Source organism: Podarcis muralis, chromosome 5 (assembly GCF_964188315.1).
Source record: "Podarcis muralis chromosome 5, rPodMur119.hap1.1, whole genome shotgun sequence".
Taxonomy (NCBI): domain Eukaryota; kingdom Metazoa; phylum Chordata; class Lepidosauria; order Squamata; family Lacertidae; genus Podarcis; species Podarcis muralis.
The window spans coordinates 91,798,505-91,824,173 of record NC_135659.1 but is presented as its reverse complement, the minus strand read 5'-3'; the positions used below and the strand labels follow the sequence as shown (position 1 = coordinate 91,824,173).

At 47.8% G+C, this 25,669-nt stretch overlaps 1 protein-coding gene and 1 long non-coding RNA gene across 2 annotated transcripts in view; one reads left to right on the top strand and one right to left on the bottom strand.

Annotated features, from left to right (window-relative positions):
- RBBP8NL (RBBP8 N-terminal like) overlaps window positions 1–19,105 on the top strand; it is a 37,466-nt gene extending 18,361 nt beyond the window's left edge. Inside the window, exons 7-14 of the mRNA XM_077929359.1 lie at window positions 1,545–1,696; window positions 3,845–3,915; window positions 4,968–5,134; window positions 6,817–7,603; window positions 9,589–9,705; window positions 11,558–11,614; window positions 13,887–14,013; window positions 18,366–19,105. Of these exons, the coding sequence (XP_077785485.1) occupies window positions 1,545–1,696; window positions 3,845–3,915; window positions 4,968–5,134; window positions 6,817–7,603; window positions 9,589–9,705; window positions 11,558–11,614; window positions 13,887–14,013; window positions 18,366–18,496 (1,609 nt within the window). The 3' untranslated portion in view covers window positions 18,497–19,105. The remainder of the gene's footprint in view (window positions 1–1,544; window positions 1,697–3,844; window positions 3,916–4,967; window positions 5,135–6,816; window positions 7,604–9,588; window positions 9,706–11,557; window positions 11,615–13,886; window positions 14,014–18,365) is intronic.
- The window catches only part of LOC144327860 (uncharacterized), a 92,032-nt gene extending 69,948 nt beyond the window's left edge, over window positions 1–22,084 (bottom strand). The window contains exon 1 of the long non-coding RNA XR_013393027.1: window positions 21,613–22,084. This is a non-coding gene — a long non-coding RNA (uncharacterized LOC144327860). The remainder of the gene's footprint in view (window positions 1–21,612) is intronic.
- Between the last annotated feature and the right edge of the window lie 3,585 nt (window positions 22,085–25,669).

The window sequence follows — 25,669 nt, the reverse complement described above, 5'->3', positions numbered from 1 at the left end:
CTCTTAATCTCCCAGACAATTTTGCGAGCTGTGAGTATTCAATCATTTTTTCTAACCAGTCAGTTTCCGTGGGAATGTTGTTACTTTTCCAGTTTTTGGCTATTAGTGTCCTCGCTATGGTGGTCGCGTACATAAATATAGGTCAGGCAGTTTTTGTAACTTCTCGTGACATAATACCAAGTAAAAATGCCTCGGGTTTTTTGTTGAATGAAAATTTAAACATTTTTTAAAATTTCATTATAAAAAACCTCCCAGAATTCTCTTATTTTCTTGCACTCCCACCACATGTGGATAAACGTATCTATACCTTCTTTACACCTTCAACAAGTATTTGTGTTCTTCTTGTATATCTTTGCGAATTTGACCGGGGTTAAATACCACCTGTATTGCATTTTCAGTACGTTTTCTTTTAAATTATAACATAGAGTGAATCATCTTTACAACACATTTAAAGCAGTATCATATCACTTTGAAACAGTTGTGGTTTCCCCCCAAGAAGCCCAGGCACAGCTCCCTCCTTGCAACCTGTCCATTTATTAAATAAATAAAACAATAGCTCATCACCAGGCCGTGATGACAGAAGATTTCACCTGAAGTCCGTTAGCTGAACAGCATTATAGAGCAGAGAAGTGCATTTGTTTTGCAGAGAACCTCTGCTATTGAAGGTAACCATAGCGACCAGCAGGTGGAGCTTTTGCATTACTTACATCTAGACTAAGGAATTCCTAGGAGCTGCAGTGATGGGAATGAGGAGAGAAGTTTGACTAGCTGCCATTTCCGTTGTGTCCCTGTTTTTTCTTGCAATGGATAACTCTGAACAATTATCATAAGCTGCCTTGTCGAGGAGAGATGATAACTGCTGAAAAGTGGGCTATAAATGTTATAGGTAAAGATTAAGACTTGTTGTTGTTTAGTCGTTGAGTCGTGTCCAACTCTTCGTGACCCCGTGGACCAGAGCACACCAGGCACTCCTGTCTTCCACTGCCTCCCGCAGTTTGGTCAAACTCATGCTGGTAGCTTCGAGAACACTGCCCAACCATCTCGTCCTCTGTCGTCCCCTTCTCCTTGTGCCCTCCATCTTTCCCAACATCAGGGTCTTTTCCAGGGAGTCTTCTCTTCTCATGAGGTGGCCAAAGTATTGGAGCCTCAGCTTCAGGATCTGTCCTTCCAGTGAGCACTCAGGGCTGATTTCCTTAAGAATGGATAGGTCTGATCTTCTTGCAGTCCATGGGACTCTCAAGAGTCTCCTCCAGCACCATAATTCAAAAGCATCAATTCTTCGGCGATTAAGATTAAGACAGGCATCCCCAAATTTGGCCCTCCAGATGTTTTGGGACTATGATTCCCATCAGCCTGATCACTGGGTCCTGTTAGCTAGGGATGATGGGAGTTGTAGTCCCAAAACATCTGGAGGGCCGAGTTTGGAGATGCCTGGATTAAGAGGATTCTAGCGTTCACTCCTCATGCAAATGGTGGAATTCAGCCAGGTGCCTGCGTCCCTAATGTAGTTTCTTTTTTCATTCTTTTCCTTTGTGTTTCCACAGGGACAGACAGAAGCCTCTGAGAGGGCCGTCGAGAGAAGCGAGCTCCAACCCCAACTCCCCGCTGCCCTTGATCTCGACACAGAGCAGGAAATCCAGCACTGAGAAATCCACAAGCAGAGAAGCAGAAGACGAGTATGACGAACCGTTCGGCCGTCCGCTGGCAGGAGGCATGTTCTCCTGGGGCTGGCCCCAGTTTGCTCTGTGGCAGGGCTAGGGAACCCTTTTAGGCCCAGGGCAGAATTGCCCTCGTAGGCAACCTCCTGAGGTGCTCAGCGGTGGGGGCTGGCGCCCATTGGAACTGGTAGAGCATAAGGCAGAGAGGTCAACAGTAAGTGGAGTCAAAGCAATGACAGACAGATAATTATTATTACAGTGGTACCTCGGGTTACATATGCTTCAGGTTGCATACGCTTCAGGTTACAGACTCCTTTAACCCAGAAATAGTGCTTCAGGTTAAGAACTTTGCTTCAGGATGAGAACAGAAATCGTGCTCTGGCGGCGTGGCAGCAGCAGGAGGTCCCATTAGCTAAAGTGGTGCTTCAGGTTAAAAACAGTTTCAGGTTAAGTACGGACCTCTGGAACGAATTAAGTACTTAACCCGAGGTACCACTGTATTATTATTATTATTATTATTATTATTATTATTATTATTATTATTATTTATACCCCGCCCATCTGGCTGGGTTTCCCCAGGCACTCTCAGCGGTTCCCAACAGAATATTAAAAACATGATTGTCAGGGGCTCAGGAGCACAGACACAGGGGAGAGAGGAAATGGAGAGCGAAGGGGAAGAATCTGAGGGCAGCATAGGGGAGTATGAAAGTGGCCCGAGAGATTCCATGAGTCTCTCCAGCGAATCAGAAGATTCCCAGAGGGGGCGCCGATGGCCAGGGTAAGGGGGGTCCCAGGGGGGACACACCAGAAGCAAGGGGCCAGCGGGGACTCCCAAAGCAGCAGCGGGAGAGCAGGACCAGCTCCTCCACCAGAGCGTAGTGAGGGGGAAGAGTCACATGTATCAGGGCCAGCTTCTCCTCCAGCAGGGAGAGAAGGTGAGTCAGGGGTGGCCACGCCTCCAGCGCAGAGTGAGGGAACGGAGGGAGAGTCAGGTGCAGCTAGCCTCCCCGAAGGGGGAAGCAGTGACAGGAGCAGTGTAACGGTCAGGAGGAAGGTGGCCGGCTGGGCGCGCGTGCCAAGTTCGAATGTACAGGCGCGCGGCACAGCAGGAAACCCGGATTGGGACCCAGGTCCTAAAGCCCGCCGGAGGGAGGGGGAGGACTCAGGAGACTCGGCGTCAGAAGAGTCTAGGAGAGGCGAGACCCCAGCAGACAGGCGGGCCCAGAGGAGAAGAGAGCAAAGGAAGAGGTGGAGCAAGGCTAGAGTCTTAAACTGGTGTCTGGGGGGAGGAGATTCAGATGGAGCTTCGGCGGTCTAGAGTTTAAGACGTAGAGCTGCGCGCCGCGGCTGTGAAAGCGAAACTGAGCTTCAATAAAGACTGTTTTATATAACAACGAACTGGCGTTGGTCCTTTGTGAGCTGGGACCTAGGGCAGCTCTGACAACGATAAAATATCAAATGTCAAAAACTTTCCTAAACAGGGTTGCCTTCAGATGTCTTCTAAAAGTCAGATAGTTATTTATTTTCTGGACATCTGATGGGAGGGCGTTCCACAGGGCAGGCGCCACCACCGAGAAGGCCCTCTGCCTGGTTCCCTGTAGCTTCACTTCTCGCATTGAGGGAACCACCAGAAAGCCCTCGGAGCTGGACCTCAGTGTCCGGGCAGAACGATGGGGGTGGAGACGCTCCTTCAGGTATACTGAGCAGACTCATTCTCGTTTTGTCTCCATCCTCTTCCCTGCTGAGGTCTTTAAGGGCAACACTAAGCCTGGGGGAGAATAAGCTGGCGGCCACTGGTGGCCCCTAGACTGCATGTCAGTAAGAAGGCAGGCAGGCAGGGGCTGGTTGAGGTTGGTGGGGCAATGTGCCATTTGCCCTAATGAACCAGCCTCCACTGAGCACTGCTCAGGCCCTGCTTGTAGGCTTCCTGTGGACATCTTGTTGGCCACCATGAAAACAGATTGCTGGACTAGATGGACCTTTGGACTTAGGTTCTCAAGTTCTGAGGGCGACAGACCAGAGTTGGATGGGTCCTCTGCATTGAAATACATGGCCCACGTTGGGCAAAAGCTTCTGGCATTGCAGGAGGCTGAACTAGACGGCCCTCGTGGTCGCTTCCAACTCAAGATTCTATGATTCTTTGAAACATCTGATCCTCTCTTTCCTTCTTCCAGATCAGTCTCCAGGACAGAGAAGCTCCCCAAGTAGCAGGGTCTCTCCGAACATCCTTCTCCAGGGAGAACGTGCTGTGGAGATGGTAAGCATTTCCCTAGCTAACTTGTTATTCTCTATCTTTCCGAAACCAGAAGAAAGAGGAAGGCAATGGATGAAGCAAGGCTGTTGAGACCCATTTGAAGGGCACGGGCCTGTTTCCAACTCCAGAGGCCTTGACAGCTGTTGTAAACAAAATTTACCCTTTTCCCCTTATCCAAGAGCCCGTATAGAGTTCTTACGTGGGTTCCCTATTGATAGGAGAAAATAACAGAGGCCAACCAGAGAATATTTAAAACAAAGCAGCTAGTAAGCCTGATCTTTATTGATCTGTTGCAACAGGGTGCTCCCCTCACATGCAGGAGAAAGGAGGAGGACCCAGAACAAAGGTGTGCCTGCCCTTATATAGACAATTAAAATTCCCTGCCCTGGAGCTCAAGACCACCCCTCCATACATCATACATACGTCACAGAAGGGGTGTAACCCAAGACCAACCCCCACAAACCTACATCACAGAAAAGGTGGTCTACAACAGAAATCTGAATGTGGTTGTTTTTCCTGTCTGCCAGGTTATCTGATAATGCCTTATCTGATTTACTTTCCTGGTAGTCTGTCACCCTTTGAGATGGTGATTTCCCAATTCCTGAGACAATGGGAAAGTTCTCTCACCCCCCTCCCTCCTTGCAGAGCAAACATTTGGTCAGTTTGGGAGTCAAAATGGTTTCAGGTCAGTCTTCCTGTGCTGACCTATGTACATGCTTGGTTGGTACATTTATGAACATTTATTATATATATAAGACCTTAAATTTTATTATTACACAGCCTCATGCTACTTTTTGAGCCTGGAAGGTGGGGTTGGACTTGCAAAGCGGCGCGGCATGAGAAGAAAAATGCGCCCTGGGAAAAAAAAAGCACCCAGGGCCATGGCCCCCCTCGCCCCACCTACGCTACGCCTCTGGCCCTGCCTCTTGAAAATGTTAAACGAGACTTCATCACTCCCTTCAGCCTCCTCTTTTTGCCTCCTTCCCCCAGACAACGCAGGCTTGAAATAATGCAACAAAGCCTTTCTCCTCTTCCTGTCTCCCCTCTGTTATTAGCATTCTTCTCAGAGGATAGCTAACCAGTTGCACGGAACAATTGCGTTACTGAGGCCTGGCTCGAGATCCTGCTCTCAGGAAAGGGATTGCCCAGGAAGTCCCGTCCCACCCCCTGCGAGTGAAACGCCCCCACCCCCAGCATCTGATCGAATTCCCAGCTTTGAAGCGTAAGTAAGAACTCAAGAAATGGCCTCGGTCCAGTATATCTGAAGGAGCATCTCCACCCCCATCGTTCTACCCGGACACTGAGGTCCAGTGCCAAGGGCCTTCTGGTGGTTCCCTTGCTGCGAGAAGTGAGGTTACAGGGAACCAGGCAGAGGGCCTTCTCGGTAGTGGCACCCGCCCTGTGGAACGCCCTCCCACCAGATGTCAAAGAGAACTACAACTACCAGACTTTTAGACGACATCTGAAGGCAGCCCTGTTTAGGAAAGCTTTTAATGTTTGATGCATTACTTTATTTTAATATTGTGTTGTATGCCGCCCAGAGTGGCTGGGGAAACCCAGCCAGATGGGCGGGGTATAAATATATTATTATTATTATTATTATTATTATTATTATTATTATTAGCAGTCTAGGGTGCGTGAGCTACAAGGGCCTGCCTGGTCTCTCCAAGAATATCCCAGGCCTCTCCCTTGCATTTTCAGTTTTCATTTGAAGGGGTGGGAAACCAAGTTTCTAGATCCTTTGTGTATGGTGGCATACAGAAAAAGTGATCACCAGTGATCACATCCTTGCTGCTGGCTTGCAGAGGGAGAAAAGGAGGACAAATCACCATGTGAAACAGCTTTTAGATCTCGATTCCAGTATAGCGCTACAGCCCACACATCTTATTGAAGTGCTTGCAACGGGATGTGTGCTGTGTGTTGAAACTTGACCAGTGAATTCAGGTCCCACACAGGTGTTGGTAATGTAACTGGTTTATTATCAGGGGTTATATACAGATTTCTGGCATGGCTTCGATTACAGGCCTGCAGCAGTATTTCTCCCAGGACAAAACAAAGGTGAGAGAGGAATCAGGAGACTAGATGTTGTTAAAGGAACAATGCACTGTAAGTTCACTACATTTGAATGTAGCATGGCATGGTGAATCGGGAGCACTTAGATGATGGCTTCACCACCTCGACCTTCTGTCCAGGTTGACCAAAACAAAGTCACTCACTATGGAGTCTAGAGTCATAGAATTGTAGAATTGGAAAGCATCATCTAGTCTAATTCCCAGCAGTGCAGGATAATAAATGGAAAGTGAGCACCCAGCTGGAATGCAGCCTGAGCCATTTGAAATTACGGTTCCCAATACAGCACTAAAACTCTCGTTCTGTCAGTGCAAGGTTCGCTGTTTGTGCAATAGAACATTCTCCCCCATGCATCCCCTAAAGCTATTTAGGGGTTCTCCCAACTGTCTGCAGCAGATTTGGGAAGTGGGGTACACGTGGGTTTGGTACCCGTGGAGAAAGGAGAAGAGAGGAAGTCTCATTGCATAACCAGAAGTCCTTCCACTAATGGGACACGTTAGGGCTGGCTCTGTGATGAGACAGAGGGAAGCAGCTGCCTCAGGCAGCAGGTGCTGAGGGGCAGGGAGCAAGGAGAGCTGTGGGTACCATGCTTTGTACCCCCTACACTACCTGGCTGCCCTCAAGCACGGTGGAAGATACTTTCCTTTCACCAGTATTGAGGTAAGACTCAGCTGCCAATCCAATTGGCTTCTGTATGTGCCTTGGGGAAGGGCAACATCTTGTCTTTCTCCTCTGGCAGCAAAACTCCTTGATCCGGCCCTGGCAGTAGTTGAATACTACCCTGTGACTCTTGGCAGATTTTTGAGTAGCATTGACAGTCATGCTTTATTTCAGTTATTTAAGAGCCAGCAAATCGGACTGCCGGGAACTTGCTTCATCTTACAAGGCTCTGAAGTTTGCCGCCAGAAAGGAGCAATCCTGCCTCCCCGGCCAACACTTTGCCTTGCACCATCTTGGGCTCCAGAGTAACTCCAGCAGCAGGGAAAGTGGTTTCCCTCACCGCTTACTAATGGCCAGAGAGGCAGAAGGCAGAATGAAGTCAGAAGACGACTGGGAAGACCAAGCTGCCATCTTCGATCTCCCAGGCGCTATGGTGTACATGAAGGACCGCCATTTGGAGAATAGACTCCAGTTTCTTAATCATCAAGAGAAGCTCCGTTATTTATTGATGCAACAGCAGGAATGCAATGCCAAGATGGAAGACGGCTTAGATCGCACCGAGCGTCGATCGCCTTCCCCGCTGCTGAGGGCAGGCAAGGAGTGCAAAAAGGAAAGGTCCAGTTCGGGAGACTCTAGTGAGGGAACGCTAGGGCGATTTCTTTTGATCGACAGGGAGGAACTGGAGCAAGCAGAGAAGGCAGAAGTCATGAGGGAGTATCTCACAGAAGTACCCCTAGACCTATCAGATTATGGAAGAGGAAGAGAGAAACTGAAGGCAGCCAACTGGCAACCATCCTCAGGGGAAGAGGAGCCTGGAAGTCCGATTAAAAGCTCAGCTGAAGACCCCATCCTTCATAAAAGCGATTTGTCCACCTGGCTCCACGCAGCTGAACGTCTCCACAGGGGCAGAGAGTCAGAGCAGCTCAGCGTGGGAGCCAAGGAGAACCTCGCAGCATCTCTGGTAAGAGAAACTGCTCCAAGAGTTCATGTGTTGGGCTGTTTCTGAACTGTCACTTCTGTTTGTAAACAAAACCATTTCCCATTTATGTTTTTTATGCCACTTTTATCCTTTGCAATATTATTGCCCTCCTACCAGTCCTATGACCTAGGAGAACAGTTAGGCAAGAGCCTCTTTGATTTGCACAGCAGCAAATCAAATGGGACGCGGGTGGCGCTGTGGGTAAAAGCCTCAGTGCCTAGGGCTTGCCGATCGAAAGGTCGGCGGTTCGAATCCCCATGGCGGGGTGCGCTCCCGCTGCTCGGTCCCAGCGCCTGCCAACCTAGCAGTTCGAAAGCACCCCCGGGTGCAAGTAGATAAATAGGGACCGCTTACCAGCGGGAAGGTAAACGGCGTTCCGTGTGCTGCGCTGGCTCGCCAGATGCAGCTTTGTCACGCTGGCCACGTGACCCGGAAGTGTCTCCGGACAGCACTGGCCCCCGGCCTCTTGAGTGAGATGGGCGCACAACCCCAGAGTCTGTCAAGACTTGCCCGTACGGGCAGGGGTACCTTTACCTTTAAATAACCTTGTTCACCATTGAGGATGGATGGAGGGATGGAGGGGTGGAGGGATAGAGGGATTTATATGCCGCTTAATGCCAAAACAGGCTTCTGAGTGTTTACAAGTATAGAAACCAATTACATAAGAATTAAAACATATGCATCCATAAATAATATGCAACAATCAAATGGCACAACAAAATACTTGCCAGCCAATCCTACTCCTGTATTGTACGTATGTGTGAATACACTTGTCCCTGCATGGGCTCCTCACCTTGAAACAAGCGGGTATACATCTGGTGGAGAGTCAGCTGCCTCAAGGCCTTCTTGCCCCCAGTCCTCCTCACATTTTACCTGTTTAGTATATCTGCAAAGGGCTAGGACGAATGTGGCATGCAGATGTTTTGCACATTATGTGTTTAAAGTGTAGATGACATAGTCACATCTTTAAATACTCACATGAACAGTCAGACCCAATCACAGTCTCACCATATGTGTGTAAAGGTGCTTAAAGATGTGGCTACATCATCCACACTTCATGGGTCCTCTTCAGGAAACATCTGTCTGCTGCATCAGTCAGGTCACCTTTGACTGAACATGAGCATCATTCAGTTCATATGTGCTCGTGGGAGCTGTATCCAATGTTAAAAGCAGACCTATTGAGATTAATGGGTGTGACTAACTAAAGTCCATAAATTTCAGTGGGTCTTGTCTGAGCTGGACACGACTTATGGTTCACATTCTGTGAATCCGATATGATTCTCTCTTACAGTGATGCTTGTGTTTAGCAGGACTTGAACACAGGTCTCATGAACATACGAAGCTACCTTACACTGCCAGCATATATAGCCAAGTAGTGTATATTCTGATTCACTGCAGTTCTCCAACACTTAAGAGAGGGGTCACTCCAGCCCCACCAAGGTGCCTTTTGGTGAAAAATGAACCCCAGGCCTCCTACATGCAAGATTTGTGCTCTACCACTCAATTACATCCCTTCTCCATCTCATCAAGAAGGAAGGCTAGTCATGTGTGATGTTCCATGGAGGCTGTTTTGGTCCATGGAGATACTCACCACCAAGCATAGCTGATCACCCCAGCTGTGCTGGAGGTGGGTAAGCAGGGGGACATAAGATCAGCACCTTGGAGAGGTGTCCGGTAGCTGAGGCAGGACATACATGTGGACTCAGAAGTGTCCTGGAGCAACTAACAGGTCTTGATAGGCTTGGCTAGCTATTCATTGACTAGAGATCCCTCCTTGTGCGCTACAACTCCACATATGACAGTCCATGAAATACACCCGTCTCCTTACAGCTGCAGATGTTGGAGGAATCTGCCTTTGAGGATTCTTGGTCTGTGGCCATGATGGAGGCTGGGTGTTATTGGTGAGAGTGTGTTTGTGTTGAACTGCTATATTTCTGGCCACAAACATCTGTCTGTGCCTTCTGCAGATCTCTTCACTACAAGAACTTCCCACGTGCAAGCCGGCATCTTGCGACGCCACAGCCGATTCAGAGACAAAGGTGCCTTTTGAAGCGCAGAAGCAGAAAGTGGACCAGCCAGGTAACCTGCACTTTCAGAGAGACAGTGATAGGGAACAACATTTCTCTTGGTAGGTTGCAGGGTTTTTCTAAGTTAGCAGGCCCCAGATGCATGAAACACGCCTTCATCTTTTCAGACAGACAGATGCCAACAACAACATCGTCACCATGATTTGCTCACTGGGAGATTAGACAGTGTTAACTATTTAAAGGTAAAGGGGTAAAGGGACCCCTGACCATTAGGTCCAGTTGTGACTGACTCTGGGGTTGCGGCGCTCATCTCGCTTTATTGGCTGAGGGAGCTGGTGTACAGCTTCCAGGTCATGTGACCAGCATGACTAAGCCGCTTCTGGTGAACCAGAGCAATGCACGGAAACGCCGTTTGCCTTCCCGCCGGAGCGGTACCTATTTATCTACTTGCACTTTGACATGCTTTCGACCTGCTAGGTTGGCAGGAGCTGGGACCAAGCAACGGGAGCTCACCCCGCCGCAGGGATTCGAACCGCCAACCTTCTGATCAGCAAGTCCTAGGCTCTGTGGTTTAACCCACAGCGCCACCCGTGTCCCTATTAACTATTTAGTTAGCATTTAATTTCAACTTGTTTGTGAGAACACTGGATGAGGTTGCCTCAAAGCAAGTGTTATCCTACACTTTGCCATGCATTTTCCCGACACTTTCCTTATCGCCAAAAGTCTGGTCTTTTGGGGGAAGTGGATTTACTGCCCAATGCCTCCAAATCAACTGTAACTGCCCAACCTGAATTTGCCTGTATATGACTGAATCCCACCCAAAAATAGAGACAAAATGGAAGTTCCATTAGCCTTTAAGGTGCCAGAAGACTCTATTTCTGTGGTTGCTGTAACAGACTGACACAGCTACCATTTCTTTCAGCAAGAAATGTAGACATCCATTGTTGACCAAACCACCCTTACATCAAACTGCACTCCAAAACTTGAGAAACATTTCCCCTAATGGTTGTAATTAATCCTCTCAGTAGCAACATCTAAGTTCTGTGGCTTCCAAAGAAACTTCTATTGCTCAACCGGTAGTTTCACTCCTTATATCCAAGACGACTGCATTGTTTGAACACACTGTGCCTCCAATTTAAGTAAACTTTGATTATAACAGACAGTAGGTCTTTGTGCTCAAACGAAACCTCCAGCACCCTGTAAGGCTTTTCAGACAGCAAGACCAGAAACTTCTCACTTTAGCCTGTGGCCATATCAACCCAAACAAGCCCCACCTGCTCAAATTATTTGTTCACCTAGATCAGTATTGTCTGCTGTGATTGACAGCAGCTCTCCAAAGTCACAGGCATTTGCCTCCTGGTCTTTTTACCTGGAGATTCAGATATTTAACCTGCGACTTCCTGCATGCAGACCATGTACTTAACCAATGAGATATGTACACACGATAGGAAGCTGCAAAGGGAATGATCCCTGATTCAAGACAATGAGGAAATCACAAGCTTTTCCTAATTATAGCCCCCACAGGAAAATCCCCATTTTTTAAATTTTCTCTACATCTGTGATGACTAGAAACTTGACCCTTCCCATCTCCTTCTCAGTGCTTCAGTAAAATGGTTGGTTGGCTCTCCTATCGTATGAGGAGGGAAAGCCCTATTCCTATATCAACAACAACAACAAAAGTCACATTTTTGTTTTGTTTTTTAAAGGCAGCTGTGTGCTGATTTGCATATAAGGAGATCAAATCAAGGGAGAAGGATCTCTCAATTGATTGACATCTGGGTGGGGTGGGAACACACAGAGAGAGAGGTTTTGTTTGCTTGTCATTTGAATATTGGTGTGGCTCCTCGTCTGGAAACTGCAAGTCCTCCAACAGCTGATCTTTCATCTGCCATTGTTTCCTTTAGGTAACGGAGATTCTGAGTCGGTCAGTGAAGAATCTGACGAGCCCAATACATCCGATAGCGAGGTTTGTTTCCTTTTGTGTATTTGCTCATCATCCCACACATACACCTGCCTGTCCCCCCACCCCCGAAACACACACACCAAGTAGAGTCTACCTCCTGGCTAAACACAACCCATTCTCAGTGTGGGACTCATTTAGGAGGCAACTGGGGTATTTGGCCGAATACGCCCACCTGTCATTCAGCTGATTTCACAATGACTATTTTTCACTTGCACAGTTTGAAATCAAACCATGCAGGCAAGGCACGGTGTAATGCAAGACCCAAGGAATCAGCTGTTGTTGGCGCTTGCAAAGTACCGTACTTTTCTGTGTATAATACTAGGGTTTTTTTTACTAAAAAATAATGTTTAAAAAGGGGAGTAGTCTTATACACAGAGGCAATCTCCTCCATTTTCTTAATTTTGAGTCCCCCAAAATAGGGGGACATCTTATACACAGTGGCATGTTATACAAAGAAAAATACGGTACATCAAAGCAGCTAGACTGATGACTTTGATTGGCCTCCAAGACCATATAACACCAGTTCTGGAAGAACTACATTGGCTCCCAGTACGTTTCCAAGCACAATTCAAGGTGTTGGTGCTGATCTTTAAAGCACTAAACGGCCTCAGCCCTGTATACCTGAAGGAGTGTCTCCATCCCCATCGTTCAGCCTGGACACTGAGGTCCAGCTCTGAGGGCCTTCTGGCAGTTCCCTCACTGTGAGAAGTGAGGTTACAGGAAACCAGGCAGAGGGCCTTCCCGGCGCCCGCCCTGTGGAACACCCTCCCACCAGATGTTAAGGAAATAACTATCTGCCTGAAGGCAGCCCTGTTTAGGGAAGTTTTTAATGTTTGATGTGTTTGTGTTTTTAATATTCTGTTGGGAGCCTCCCAGAGTGGCTGGGGAAACCCAGCCAGATGGGCGGAGTATAAATAATTTTATTATTATTATTGTTATTATTATTATCATCATCATCATCATCATCATCATCATCATCACATGGCTTTGAAGCCCCTCCTGATCTGCAAACCCCTTTTCCTTTTGGTCCAGCCATGCCTTTACCAAGCCTGGTGTCATATATGACGTTAGGTTGAAGGCTGGTGGGTGTGTCTTAGCCATAACAGCTCCATGGTTTAAATGGGGAGGTCTGGTGGGTCTGATTAAGCCCACAAACAAGAGATTCCCCACTTCTGAGAACCTTTGGCAATGCTAATCAAACCTTATGCTCTCAACTAAGTCGAGAAGCCACTAGAGAAAGGGGGCTCCATGTGGTGTGCCAGGATCCTGCTCCAACGTCGCATGTGGGCAGACAAGTGTAGAGACAAAGTGGGCAGCTCATGAGATGCATGGCCTTATGAGATTCAGCTGGGCTGCAAGCTGGCCCAATCATTAGGCAGAGTGAAACAACTGCCTCAGGTGGCAAATTCTGATGGACATTTGAGTATTTTCCCCAAGGCATTCCTGCCGAGCCCCTTGTCCATTCCCCTAAGCTGGAGGACAGAGATTTGTGCCGCATCTGCCCTGCCCTGTGCCCCCTATGTTAGCCAGCTGGCATCAGCTGCAATTGGCGACACTGCCCCATTGCCAGTGTTCCAGTCAGATTCATCTGTCAGTCCAGCTGGCTTCTGTATGTGCAATGGGGAGCACCAAACCTTTGCCCTCTGCCCCAGGCAGCAGAATGTATTCGGCTGTCCCTGCTAAATCAGTCCCACCAATCACTAAAAGGAAGACTTGCAACAGACACATCCCAAAATGAAGTGCTGGTGCCATGGTTAAAATACAGGAGGTGAAAGCTGGAAGGAATGGAAGCTGTCTTTCCAAAGCTGAGTTTCTCAATTGGTAGAGCATGAGAGTAAATCTCAGGGCTGTGGGTTCAAGCCCCACATTGGGCGAAAGATGCCTGCATTGCAGGGGGCTGGACTAGATGATCCTTGTGGTCCCTTCCAACTCTATGATTCAAGTTATGACCTTAATCCTAATATAGCCAGGGTATCCAACTAGCATGGCCAATGGTAAGGGCATCACTCTGGCTAATCATACACTGTTCACCTAGAACGACCTATGAAACGACTTGACTTTAATCCAAAATGAGCTGTGTTTGACTTGTAGGCAGGGTTGAAAGAGCGTCTTGTTTGCGGAATACAGAAGGAGGAAAATAATTTTTCCGATCAGACCTGATTTTTGAGTGCAAAACTTGAGCACAACTGAAGGAAGAAAGGTGGGGTTCCCAAATGCTATGGGACATTTAACTTGCACATCTGCAACTCATGTCTGAATAATTTCCCCCTAATAGGTGATTGGCACTTGTGATGATGAAAGCCTCCAAGCGGCTCCCGTGAAAGAAAAATATTGTTGCACAACTGAGGTCACCCAGAGATCGCAAAAGAAGCGGAAAAGGGGACACGATTCGCTGACAAAGGGTACAAACAGGGGGTTCAGAATCATGTATTGTGAGATACAGTCATACCTCGGGTTACAGACGCTTCAGGTTGCGTTTTTTTGGGTTAAAGGTAAAGGTAAAGGTACCCCTGCCCGTACGGGCCAGTCTTGCCAGACTCTAGGGTTGTGCGCTCATCTCACTCTATAGGCCAGGAGCCAGCGCTGTCCGCAGACACTTCCGGGTCACGTGGCCAGCGTGACAAGCTGCATCTGGCGAGCCAGCGCAGCACACGGAACGCCGTTTACCTTCCCGCTGGTAAGCGGCCCCTATTTATCTACTTGCACCCGGGGGTGCTTTCGAACTGCTAGGTTGGCAGGCGCTGGGACCGAACGACGGGAGCGCACCCCGCCGCAGGGATTCGAACCGCCGACCATGCGATCGGCAAGTCCTAGGTGCTGAGGTTTTACCCACAGCGCCACCCGCGTCCCCTTTTTTGGGTTACGGACCGCCAAAACCCGGAAGTACCAGAACAGGTTACTTCCGGGTTTCGGTGGTTGCGCATGCGCAGAAGCACTAAATCACGCTTTGCGCATGCTCAGAAGCACCGAATTGCAACCCACAGATGTGCAGATGTGGGCTGCAAACACTGCAGGTTGCGAATGTGCATCCCGCATGGATCACGTTCGCAACCCGAGCATCCACTGTATACTATTTTTCATGTCTTACATAACACTGCACCTGTTTACTTCGGCCACATTCACATTTAAATTGCCTATGTTGCCACTTGTTACATTGTTCGGAGACCCCTATCCCCCTCACAGAGCTATGATTTCCAGAGTAGTTTAGCAATCCATCCCTCTTCACAGAGCTATCTCTGAGAATTGTAGCTCTGAGGGGGGATTTGGGCTTCCTAAGAACTCTCAGCACCTTTAACAGCTCCCAGAATTCTTGGGGGGAAGACAGTTTAAAATGGCACCATTGTGCTTTAAATGGATGTGGCCCTTGTCCACTTGGCTCATTTGAGAAAAGAAAGAACTAACTTTTCCTATGCACAGGCCAGGCACTCTCTTCTGCTCTCTGAATTCCAGGCTATGCAAATGTTTGTTCACAGTGATACAGTCCGCTGTGATAAGGCACGCAAGCAGGGAGGACTCCAGAGTCTCCGGGGCCAGGCTGGCTTTCTGGCAAAGGGTTAGCCCAAGCCAACCTGGGCGGGAGAAGAGAGTAGGAGAAAGGCTTTGCAACACGTAAATTGAATAGGTGCACTAGGTACACAGTTCAGTGTTTGCTTAGCCTTTCCGGAGAAATGTTATTGACTTGCAGGGAATTCATTTTCACAAACGGTGTTTATTGTTAAGCCCCATTCCCTGTAGAGGGGGAAACCTCTTAACAATGGAATGTGTTGTGCTGGCGTTTCCAGCAGGTGACAACGTAGGAAATGGATAAAGGTTGGGCACTTGAAAAAGGGCGGAGGGGACAACCAACAACCCTCCCTTCCTCTTCACAGTTTAAATACTTTTCTCCATCTCCAAAGCGCTACCAGTGGCTCTGTTTGTGCAGTCAAAAAGTGTGTGCTTGGCTGTGTGTGTGTATGCGTGTGAGTTAGAGAGAGCAATGTTGACCGAGTATGTGAGAGAGATATTGTTGTCGGCAAGGCAAAAGGGCTTGTTTGACAAGCTTCCGTTCCTATCACATTGCCTTTCTGACAGGTCTGATGAACCTGGATACAAAATGTCGACAGCTCCTTTTTCTTGTTCTGTCAAAAGGCTTGGCCCTTCCCTGCAAAGCGCTGAGCTCAGAAGGGGTTAAAATTGCAAAGGGCAAGACAATGAATGGTAGCCAGTGGCAGCAGGGGTGGGGTGGGGTGGGGTGGACACTGGTATTTTCAAATACCAGTGATTGCAAATTTAATCCAGGCCTGCAAGCAGCTGCCCATCTGCCTTTACATTACCGCTCTCAAAGGTAATAGGGGAACACGGGTGGCGCTGTGGTCTAAACCAGTGTTTCCCAACCTTTTTTGGGCAAAGGCACACTTGTTTCATGAAAAAAATCTCGAGGCACACCACCATTAGAAAATGTTTAAAAAATTAACTCTGTGCCTATATTGACTATATATAAACTTTTACTTATGTAAAAAAAAATAAAAAAAATAGTAACAGCATAGAAGGTAATGGTTAGGCCCTCTTCCAAATATGCTGGGTTTTTATTTGCAGGGACTGTTCTACATGGGAAAGCATTCAGCACTGTCATTCTCCCATCTGCCATCTGAATTGGTACTATTCTGGGTCAACTTACTCTGCTGCATGTGTAGATGAAAATGGCACCAAGTGTGGGGGAGGGGGCAGAACAGGTTTCAGATACAGGATATTAAGCATACACGTACTTCAGATTGAACTGGTTGCTTGCTTTGCAAGTTTTCATTTCCCAAATGACTGCCTTGGCAAGCGCAATACCTACCAGGCTCAAGGCCGGTCTCGCGCTGCTGCTTCCCGCGCTCTCAAGGACCCGGGAGGAGGAAGGCGTGAAGGGAATCCCGAAGGCGCGAAAACCTCGCGCATGCGCAGGCCTTCCGCCTGCGACAGCCCAGTAGGCCGGCCGAAGCGAGCGGCGATGGGATGTGGGAGGGAGCTCGCTCGCTCGCCGCCCCACGTGTGCGTATGTGGGGCACGTTACAGCCCCGTGACGTCAGCGCCACGCAGGCAGCCAGGCAGGCAGACGGTGAGAGCCCCGCGCTGGGCGGCCTCTCCTCGCCGCCGCCCCGCCTCTCGCCGCCCGACTCGCCCGCCTCCCTCCCACGGCACACCAGGCAACGTCTCGCGGCACACTAGTGTGCCGCGGAACACCGGTTGGGAAACACTGGTCTAAACCTCTGAGCCTCTTGGGCTTGCCAATCATAAGGTCGGCAGTTCAAATCTGCACAACAGGATGAGCTCCCATTGCTCTGTCCCAGCTTCTGCCAACCTAGCAGTTCGAAAGCATACCAGTGCAGTAGATACAGTGGTGCCCCGAAAGACGAATGCCTCGCAAGACGAAAAACCCGCTAGACGAAAGGGTTTTCCGTTTTTGAGTTGCTTCGCAAGACGATTTTCCCTATGGCCTTGCTTCGCAAGATGAAAACGTCTTGCGAGTCTTGCGATTTTTTTTGCTTCCCCCCCTTTTTCTAAGCTGCTAAGCCGCTAATAGCCTTTTAGCCGCTAAGCCGCTAAGCCTTTAATAGCCGCTAAGACGCTAAACCGCTAATAGCGCTAATCTGCTAAGCCGCTAATAGGGTTGCTTCGCAAGACGAAAAAACCGCTAGACGAAGAGACTCGCGGAACGGATTATTTTCGTCTTGCGAGGCACCACTGTAAATAGGTACCACTGCGGCGGGAAGGTAAACAGTGTTCCTGTGCGCTCTGGTTTCCATCCCAGTGTTCCATTGTACCAGCAGCGGTTTAGTCCTGCTGGCCACATGACCCGGAAAGCTGTCTGCAGACAAACGCCGGCTCCCTCGGCCTGCAAGCAAGATGAGCGCCGCACCCCAAAGTCGCCTTTGGCTGGACTTAACCGTCCAGGGGTCCTTTACCTTTTTTTTTTTACTGCTCTCAATGCAGCAGGTTCCTGAAATGCTGAATCCAGTGTCTGTGGCCAAGATTAGGATTTAGGACAGAATTCTGCCCCAGCTTTTACAGAACCTGCATCAGCGGCAAGGATAGCCCTTTGTGTTTATTTTTTCCAACCAGGAAGAAAGAACACTGAAATTATGGTGACAGGGAAGGATGGGATGGAACCCAAGTCCAGCACCAGCAATCAGTCAGGTTGGGCACCGGCCAAGGACTCGGGGGCTTGGAAGGGCCCCCAGCCTAGCTGTGTCACCATTCATCACTCTCTTTGTTTTGTTTTGTTTTGTTGAGGGAGGGTGGCTCATTTTGGCACTGTGCCAAAAGTGCCATGAAATCTGGTCCTCATGCAACCAAGTCATAGACAGGGAGCTGTTCATTTGTGTGGCTCTTAACGTGGGAACTGGGCGAGATGTTTTCAGGAAACCCGATCTTTAGACTCCACAAGCTGCTTCAACCAATACTTCTTCCCAGGGATTTGGAATGGTAGCTGTCTAAAGGAATGGGGGTCACCTAACATCTCCCAGCACCCTTAACGAACTACAGTTCCCAGGATTCTTTGGGGGAAGCCAATGACTCTTTAAAGTGGTACAGTGCTGTTTTAAGTGTAGGTGGTGAATGGGGCCTAAGTTGGATTTCACACTTGGTGATCTATTCCAATCACTCTCCTGATCTACCTTCGGCCCACCTCTTCTATATGAGGTGCCAGAGACTGAAACAAAACTTGCACAGTTCGTTATCCCAGAATGCATTGCAAACCTGCTGACGCCTTTGTCTCTTTTGCTCTTCGCAGCCTTTAAGAAGCCTGTTCAAGGCAGGCGTAATGGCAAAGCAGCCCAGATCCTAGCCGACGTGCAAGAAGATCTAAAAGAAACAGCCAACCGCAGCCCTTCTTCCAGCCACAATGAAGACGAAGAGACATAGCCTGAATGTGCTTTTTCGCTGGGGCAGATCCTACCACTTGAACCGGTGTCAGATATTTCTGCTGCGATATGAAGCCCTTCAGTGGCCAGTTATTCTCACTGACATCAACCAGGACAGCTCAAGCCTCCTCAGGCGCCATTGCTTCACATCCCTGGCCGACAAGTAAATTCATGTGGACTAGTAACTTACTGACAGTCAAGGCACTCTGGAGAGCTTTACGAAATTCTTTGGTTAATTCTCTTGAGATTTTGGCAGTGAGGTGGTTTGTTCTGCTTGGCTATTCTGTGGTTCCTTTTGTCCAGGTCTTGCCAGTTCTCTGGCATTCAACCAGATTGGCCCTGCCATACCTTCGCTATGATGCATTAAGTGTTGCATCAAGAGACAACTGCAATGTAAGGACAGAGAGACCATGCAGGGGGTCCCAAATTCAGCCCCTTGCAATAACAGTTAGAATGATCAGGTCCTGGGGAATGCTCTTGCCTGATATTTTGGAGGGCTACTGCAAACCAGAGACGACAGCAGTGAGCTACAGCAGACCTGGCAGCTTTCGGTGACTTGCAAAACATGGTATTTTGTTGCTTCCGTGGCCAATACAAGACATCCCTATGGGACCGTTGTCTTTTCTTCCTTTTATAAAATCACCGACACTGCAGGGGCCTGGACATTCAATGTCCTGTAGCCTGTGGATCCACAAGGGAGGGCTGTAGATCAGTGCCAGAGCAACTACTCTGAATCCAAAAGCTTCCAGGTTCAATTTCCAACATCTCCAGGTGAGACTGGGAAGACCTTTGCCTGAAATACTAGACACCTGCTGCAATGCAGTGTAGACAATGCTAAACTGGATGGACCAATGTTCTGACTTCCTAGTCATACCCACCAACTGTATGTATTTTCCCAGGACATTCCTGGAATTATAGAATCCATCCCGGCTTCTGATTAAATCCCGGAATGTCCCGGGGATAAGCTGGTGCTTGCAGCCAGCGTTGGCACTTGTAGCGGTGTTGCTGACCTGCATGACAGCCTGACACCAAAAGACACGCGTCCCGATTTTCTTCAGGGGAATGTTTGAAGGTAGGCTAGGTATCTGTCAGGCATCATTGGTGCGCTGCAAATCCCACCAAAAGCACAGGGGAAACAGCGGCAGAATAAGGTCGTCCTGCGAGGTGCAAGATAAGAATAAATGGGCTGAACTTTGACAGCAGCTTTCCTTCGTCAAAAGGCTGTATTGGGCCAAGATGGTGAAAGCATGGTTTGACTAGTCCTGGAGAACTTCCCAAAGTGCATCTTAAGATGGTGCTTATTTCAGATATTGTTGCACCTGTGATCCCCATACTCACACATCGGAAGATTCAGCAAGGAGAAGGGCCCTAGCTACTGCACATGGCTGATGGGGAAGTCTGAAGGACCAGCAATAAGAAACAATATCTGCTAGCCACATCCTCATGGTTGCCAGTCCGAAGTAGTCTGAGGGCCAGAAATGGCCTAGTGATCTTCCTGGTAGCTTTTGATCTACATCAGTTTTGCAGGTGGTGGGTTCTGGTGACAAGGAAGCAATCACACCTTTGAAGTTAATAGGGGGAAAGGTAAAGGTAAAGGGACCCCTGACCATTAGGTCCAGTCACAGACTACTCTGGGGTTGCAGCGCTCATCTCGCTTTATTGGCCGAGGGAGCCGGCGTACAGCTTCCGGGTCATGTGGCCAGCATGACTAAGCCGCTTCTGGCGAACCAGAGCAGCGCACGGAAACGCCGTTTACCTTCCCGCCAGAGCGGTACCTATTTATCTACTTGCACTTTGATGTGCTTTCGAACTGCTAGGTTGGCAGGAGCAGGGACCGAGCAACGGGAGCTCACCCCGTCACGGGGATTCGAGGGGAAAGGTGCCACACACTAAACAAAAACTTCTGGATCTTGATATGCACAGGGTACAAAAAACACCTATGTATTGTCAAGTACTTAGTCTGATTGTACATAAATGCTGCATTGATTAAACCACTAAAATAAGTGATCTTATTTTAAGTCAACTCTGTGTTAGGGATTTGGGGGGGGGGGAGTTTATAGCAGCTGCTCTCCATATATCGGGGTGAACAACATGGGAGCTGACTGCAGACTTCCTGTTCAGGGCCGTTAAAACTAAAAACTAAAAGAGATTGTGGAGAGCTTGTCCAAACTGAGCAAATGGGCAATAAAATGGTCCAGTTCAGTGTAAGCAGCAGTCAAGTGATGCTTGTGGTGGCAATAAATCTTAATTTCACATATACGCACATGGGGCATGAGCAGGTAGTGACTGACCAGCAATGAGACCTTCAGGTCGGAGTGGATAGCTCCGTGAAGATGTTGACCCAGTGTACGGCAACTATTTTTTAAAAGATAAAATTCCATGCTAGGAATCCCATGTGTGCTGTTCTAGTCACCTCTCCCTCAAGGATATAGCAGAGTTGGAAAGGAGCACCTGAAATGTGATCAAGGGGCTGGAGTGCCCTCTGACCCGGGTGAGGAAAGGTTGTGACATTTGAGACTTTTTAGTTAGGACAAAAACCAAGTAAGAGGTGAAATGATAGACATTTATAAAATTATACCTGGCTTGGAGAACATGGATTGGGGTTTTTTTCTCTCTCTCCCTCTCTCATGACTCTAGAACTCATAGACATCCAGTGAAGCTAATTGTTGGAATATTTAGGATAAAGAAAAGAAAGTACTTCTTCACACAATCCAGAGCCCGATCTGAAAGGAAATTTTTGGGGCTTGACAAGTTAAAGAGGACCTGATCTGGGATGACCTTTGGTTGGGTGCAAATTAATTGAAGATTTGGGAGGGGGGCATTTGCATGGGAAGTTAGTTGGCTCCTCTTCCATCACACATCTATGCATATAAATTAGCATGGGCAAATGCTATGCACATTTGTGTTCGTGAGTCCATGCCCTGAATATTTACATACCCAGCAAATGACTCTGGCACAACTCATATACAGAATCCTCATAAATGATGTGGATAACACAGGCCTTCGTCAAAGGGATTCCAAAACATATTGGCAGCTTAAATGTCAAAGTTAGACAGAGGACAACAAGGTGGCCAAGCTGTAAGCAGTGCTGGCACTTAGCCCTCGGTTCACACTGACCTTGGGAAGGTCATTCATATCCTGTTGTTCCTGAACCACATCGCCAAACAGAGTCCAGATACTGTCAATTGCTGTGTCAGAGATCATGTTTTCCCACAAGTACAGTTCTTGGTAGTGCCCTGTCCATCACTTCATCTGTTTGCTGTGATCTGTGATGATCTTTCCCGACAAAGGTTTTCAGCAGTGCAGTTTCCCTTGACGGGTTGGTCCAAAGGTTTTCTCCATGCCTTCGTACATTTTGCGAGTGTTGCCCGCGTCAGCAGCGAGTTGGGTGCTCTGACGCAGCTTTAGCCATTAGTCACTGGCACATGTGGAAATGGTGAGGGCACTAAATCTGTTGTCATTTTTCAAAGGGCCCTTGTCTCTTTTGGTCTGCGCCTGCCACCTAGTGGATACAGCATGGTATTTCTAAGGTTGGCATGTGTCCTCACATAGGAAGGACACTAGCAACACCTTTATCACCTTATGAAACACACACACACACACACACACACACACACACACACACACACACACACACCAGACTTGCAAAATCAGGTTACTAAATGCAGGTTTTGTGAGTGATATCCAGATGCTCCAAACTCAGTGGCCTGGTTTCTCCCAAATCCCCAACTCCCGGCACAGAGGAAGTATGAGATGTTGCTACCTTTCTTTAGTGTGCTCAGTAATTTTATGTGCTCCAATTGTGACACCACCAGCCTAAAACATGAGGCATTTGGATGTCCACTGTGTTGAAGAATTACCTTCACAAATGGGCTCTGCAAAGTGCAGTTCTAGGATAGGTTTCCTGGAACAGAAGTCAAAGCAAAGACATCCTTGGTTTTCAAACTGGGGTGTCGTGTGTTTTTTTAAGTTACAGGTAGGTAGCCGTGTTGGTACAGTGTGCATACTGTAGATAGTTTTCACTCAGGTCCACATATGCAAATAAAGGGTTGAAAGTGACGTTCAGTGATTGGATAGTTACAGAAAGTGGTTACTGTTGCATTGTAGTGGAGCTCTATATAAGCAGGCTGGCTGAACCATTCAGTTCAGTTCTGTTCTGGCCTGTGAATAAAGAAGGGCTGTTTGAAGAATCGCTGTGTCGTCTGATATTTTCACCCACATCTTAACAGTAGGCCTCTGAATACCAGTTGCTGGATGGGAGAATTCCTACATTCCTGCCTCTCAAGCGCCTTCAGAGATCCAGCATGACTCTTATGTTCAGAGCCACCTGATGAACCCCAGCCATCTCATTTTCATGGTTGGGACTCTTCTCATCAGTACAGTGGTACCTCTGGTTAAGAACTTAATTCGTTCCAGAGGTCTGTTCTTAACCTGAAACTGTTCTTAACCTGAGGTACCACTTTAGCTAATGGGGCCTCCCGTGCCGCCGGCCCGCGATTTCTGTTCTCATCCTGAAGTAAAGTTCTTAACCTGAGGTACTACTTCCAGGTTAGCAGAGTCTGTAACCTGAAGCGTTTGTAACCTGAGGTACCACTGTACACACACCCTTAGGTTCATTTCTTTGTTCTACCACCACTGGGACATGCAAAAGCTCCTTCCTCTCATTTCTGGTTCTTCTTTCTTTGGAAATACTTGTCGTCCCCTTTGACACCTTTGTAATCTCTCCTTTCTTAATTCACCATGGGCGATGCTCTTTTGCCTTATACCTGCTTCAGTCAATGTCAGGGGTTAGCAAACTTTTCCAGCAGGGGGCTGATCCACTGTCCCCCAGACCTTGTGGGGGGCTGGACTATATGGGGGGGGGATGAACCAATTCCTATGCCCCACAAATAACCCAGAGATGCATTTTAAATAAAAGGACACATTCTACTCATGTAAATACACGCTGATTCCTGGACCATCTGCAGGCCAGATTGAGAAGGCAATTGGGCCAGATTCGACCCCTGGGCCGTAGTTTGCCTACCCATGGTCAATTCTTGCTCCTGTCTCTTGTTACTTTCCCTAATTTTTGCCTGACTCTGTTTGTTTCTCTGCCTCAGTTTCATGCTCCCTCTTCTCAACGCTCGTTCTTCCTAGCCAGGCTCCTGTCCTACCTTCAAGCACATGCTTTCTTTCACTCTTCTTCTCTTCTTCACAGGCTTCTGTTCGTCCACATTCCCTCTGCCTCTTTCGCTCCCACTTCATCTCCTGTACAGTCATAAAGGTAAAGGTAAAGGGACCCCTGACCATTAGGTCCAGTCGTGACCGACTCTGGGGTTGTGGCGCTCATCTCGCTCTATAGGCCAAGGGAGCCGGCATACAGCTTCCGGGTCATGTGGCCAGCATGACTAAGCCGCTTCTGGTGAACCAGAGCAGTGCACGGAAACACCGTTTACCTTCCCGCCAGAGCAGTACCAATTTATCTATTTGCACTTTGACGTGCTTTTGAACTGCTCTGTTGGCAGGAGCAGGGACCGAGCAACAGGAGCTCACCCCGTCGTGGGGATTCAAACCGCCGACCTTCTGATTGGCAAGTCCTAGGCTCTGTGGTTTAACCCACAGCGCCACCCGCGTCCCTTACAGTCATACCTGTACAGTCATACCTCGGGATAAATATGTTTCAGGATAAGTATTTTTGGGTTGCGCTCCGCAGCGACCCGGAAGTAACGGAGCGTGTTACTTCCAGGTTTCGCCGCTTGCGCATGCGCAGTCAAAATGATGTCACGCGCATGCGCAGAAGCAGCGAAACGCGATCTGTGCACGCACAGACATGCAGTCGCATCTTAAGTTCTATTCAGGATGCGAACAGGACCCCGGAATGGATCCCATTCGCATCCCGAGGTACTACTGTATGTCTGTTTCTCTTTATCAGTGGCTGGTGTAGTGACAGATTCAGAAGTCCAAGCCACACCCCTTCTAAGATTATACAATTACCTTGTGATAATAATAATAATAATAATAATAATAATAATAATATACTCAATAATAGGAAATTAGGTACCACAAGATAGAGATAAAATGTTTCTATATGCAGCTGCAGCAGCCAGGTTACTACTTGCAAAGAATTGGAAAAGAAAGGAAATTACATACCCACAAAAGTGGATTGGTTATATAAATTATCTGAATTTATAGAACTGGCGAAATTAACTGCAGCAATAAGATAACAAGCAAATCAGAAATTAAGGTCACAACGGATATGGTTTGAAGAATATATGAGTAAACACTGCTCTAAAGATAGCGTGCTGATATGTTTAGACTAAGCTGTAAAGTTGACCTAGAAAAAATAACAGTTTAATAAGAGAAGTAAGGTAGAGATACATGAATTGCAATGTAAATAAGAACTTTAATGTAACAAAGATGGCGAGCATTGGCGGAGGGAAGCCACATGAGTGTATTATTATTTACCTATTTTATGTATTTTTCTTTTTCCCTTACCTTTTTTTTTGTTTTGTTTGTAAGTGTATGTACATTACTGTTTTGTATGTATGTCTAAATAATATATATATATATATATATATATATATATATATATATATATATATATATATATATAAAAGAAAAAAGCAATAATAATAATAATAGATTCATTGCCACTATCACTGGTTATATCAAGACTGGATTACTGCAGTGCTCTCCACTTGAGGCTTCTTTTGTTCTTGATCTGGAAGCTGCAGTTAGTGCAGAATGCTGCAGCACGATTGCTGACAGGAGTGAGGTCTTGTCAGCATCAGGAATGCCAGCTTGGCCCTGTGAGTGTGGGTGCCTGGGGTCGTGGGTGCCATGCAGCCGAAATTTGTGAGTGCCCGGCCCTTTCATGGGGAATTTTGTGGGTGCTCGAGCCCCCAGGGAGCTGGCACCTATTGTCAGCATATAATGCCCGTGCTCACCAATTTGCAACCAGTAAATAATAATAAACTATTCATGCCAATCTCCAAGTATGTGTTTCCGTTAGATCTACTGTTTTCTGGGCAATGCATTTGGAGTTTTCAAACATCTTCTGTCAGAGTGACATTCTGCTGGGGATGCAACTTAACTCATTCACTTTTCCTTTCTTACCTACACGGGCTTTTCCAGACAATTCAACAATCCCAGGTCATGTGATGTCATGTCATGTCATGCACCCTTCACACATGCT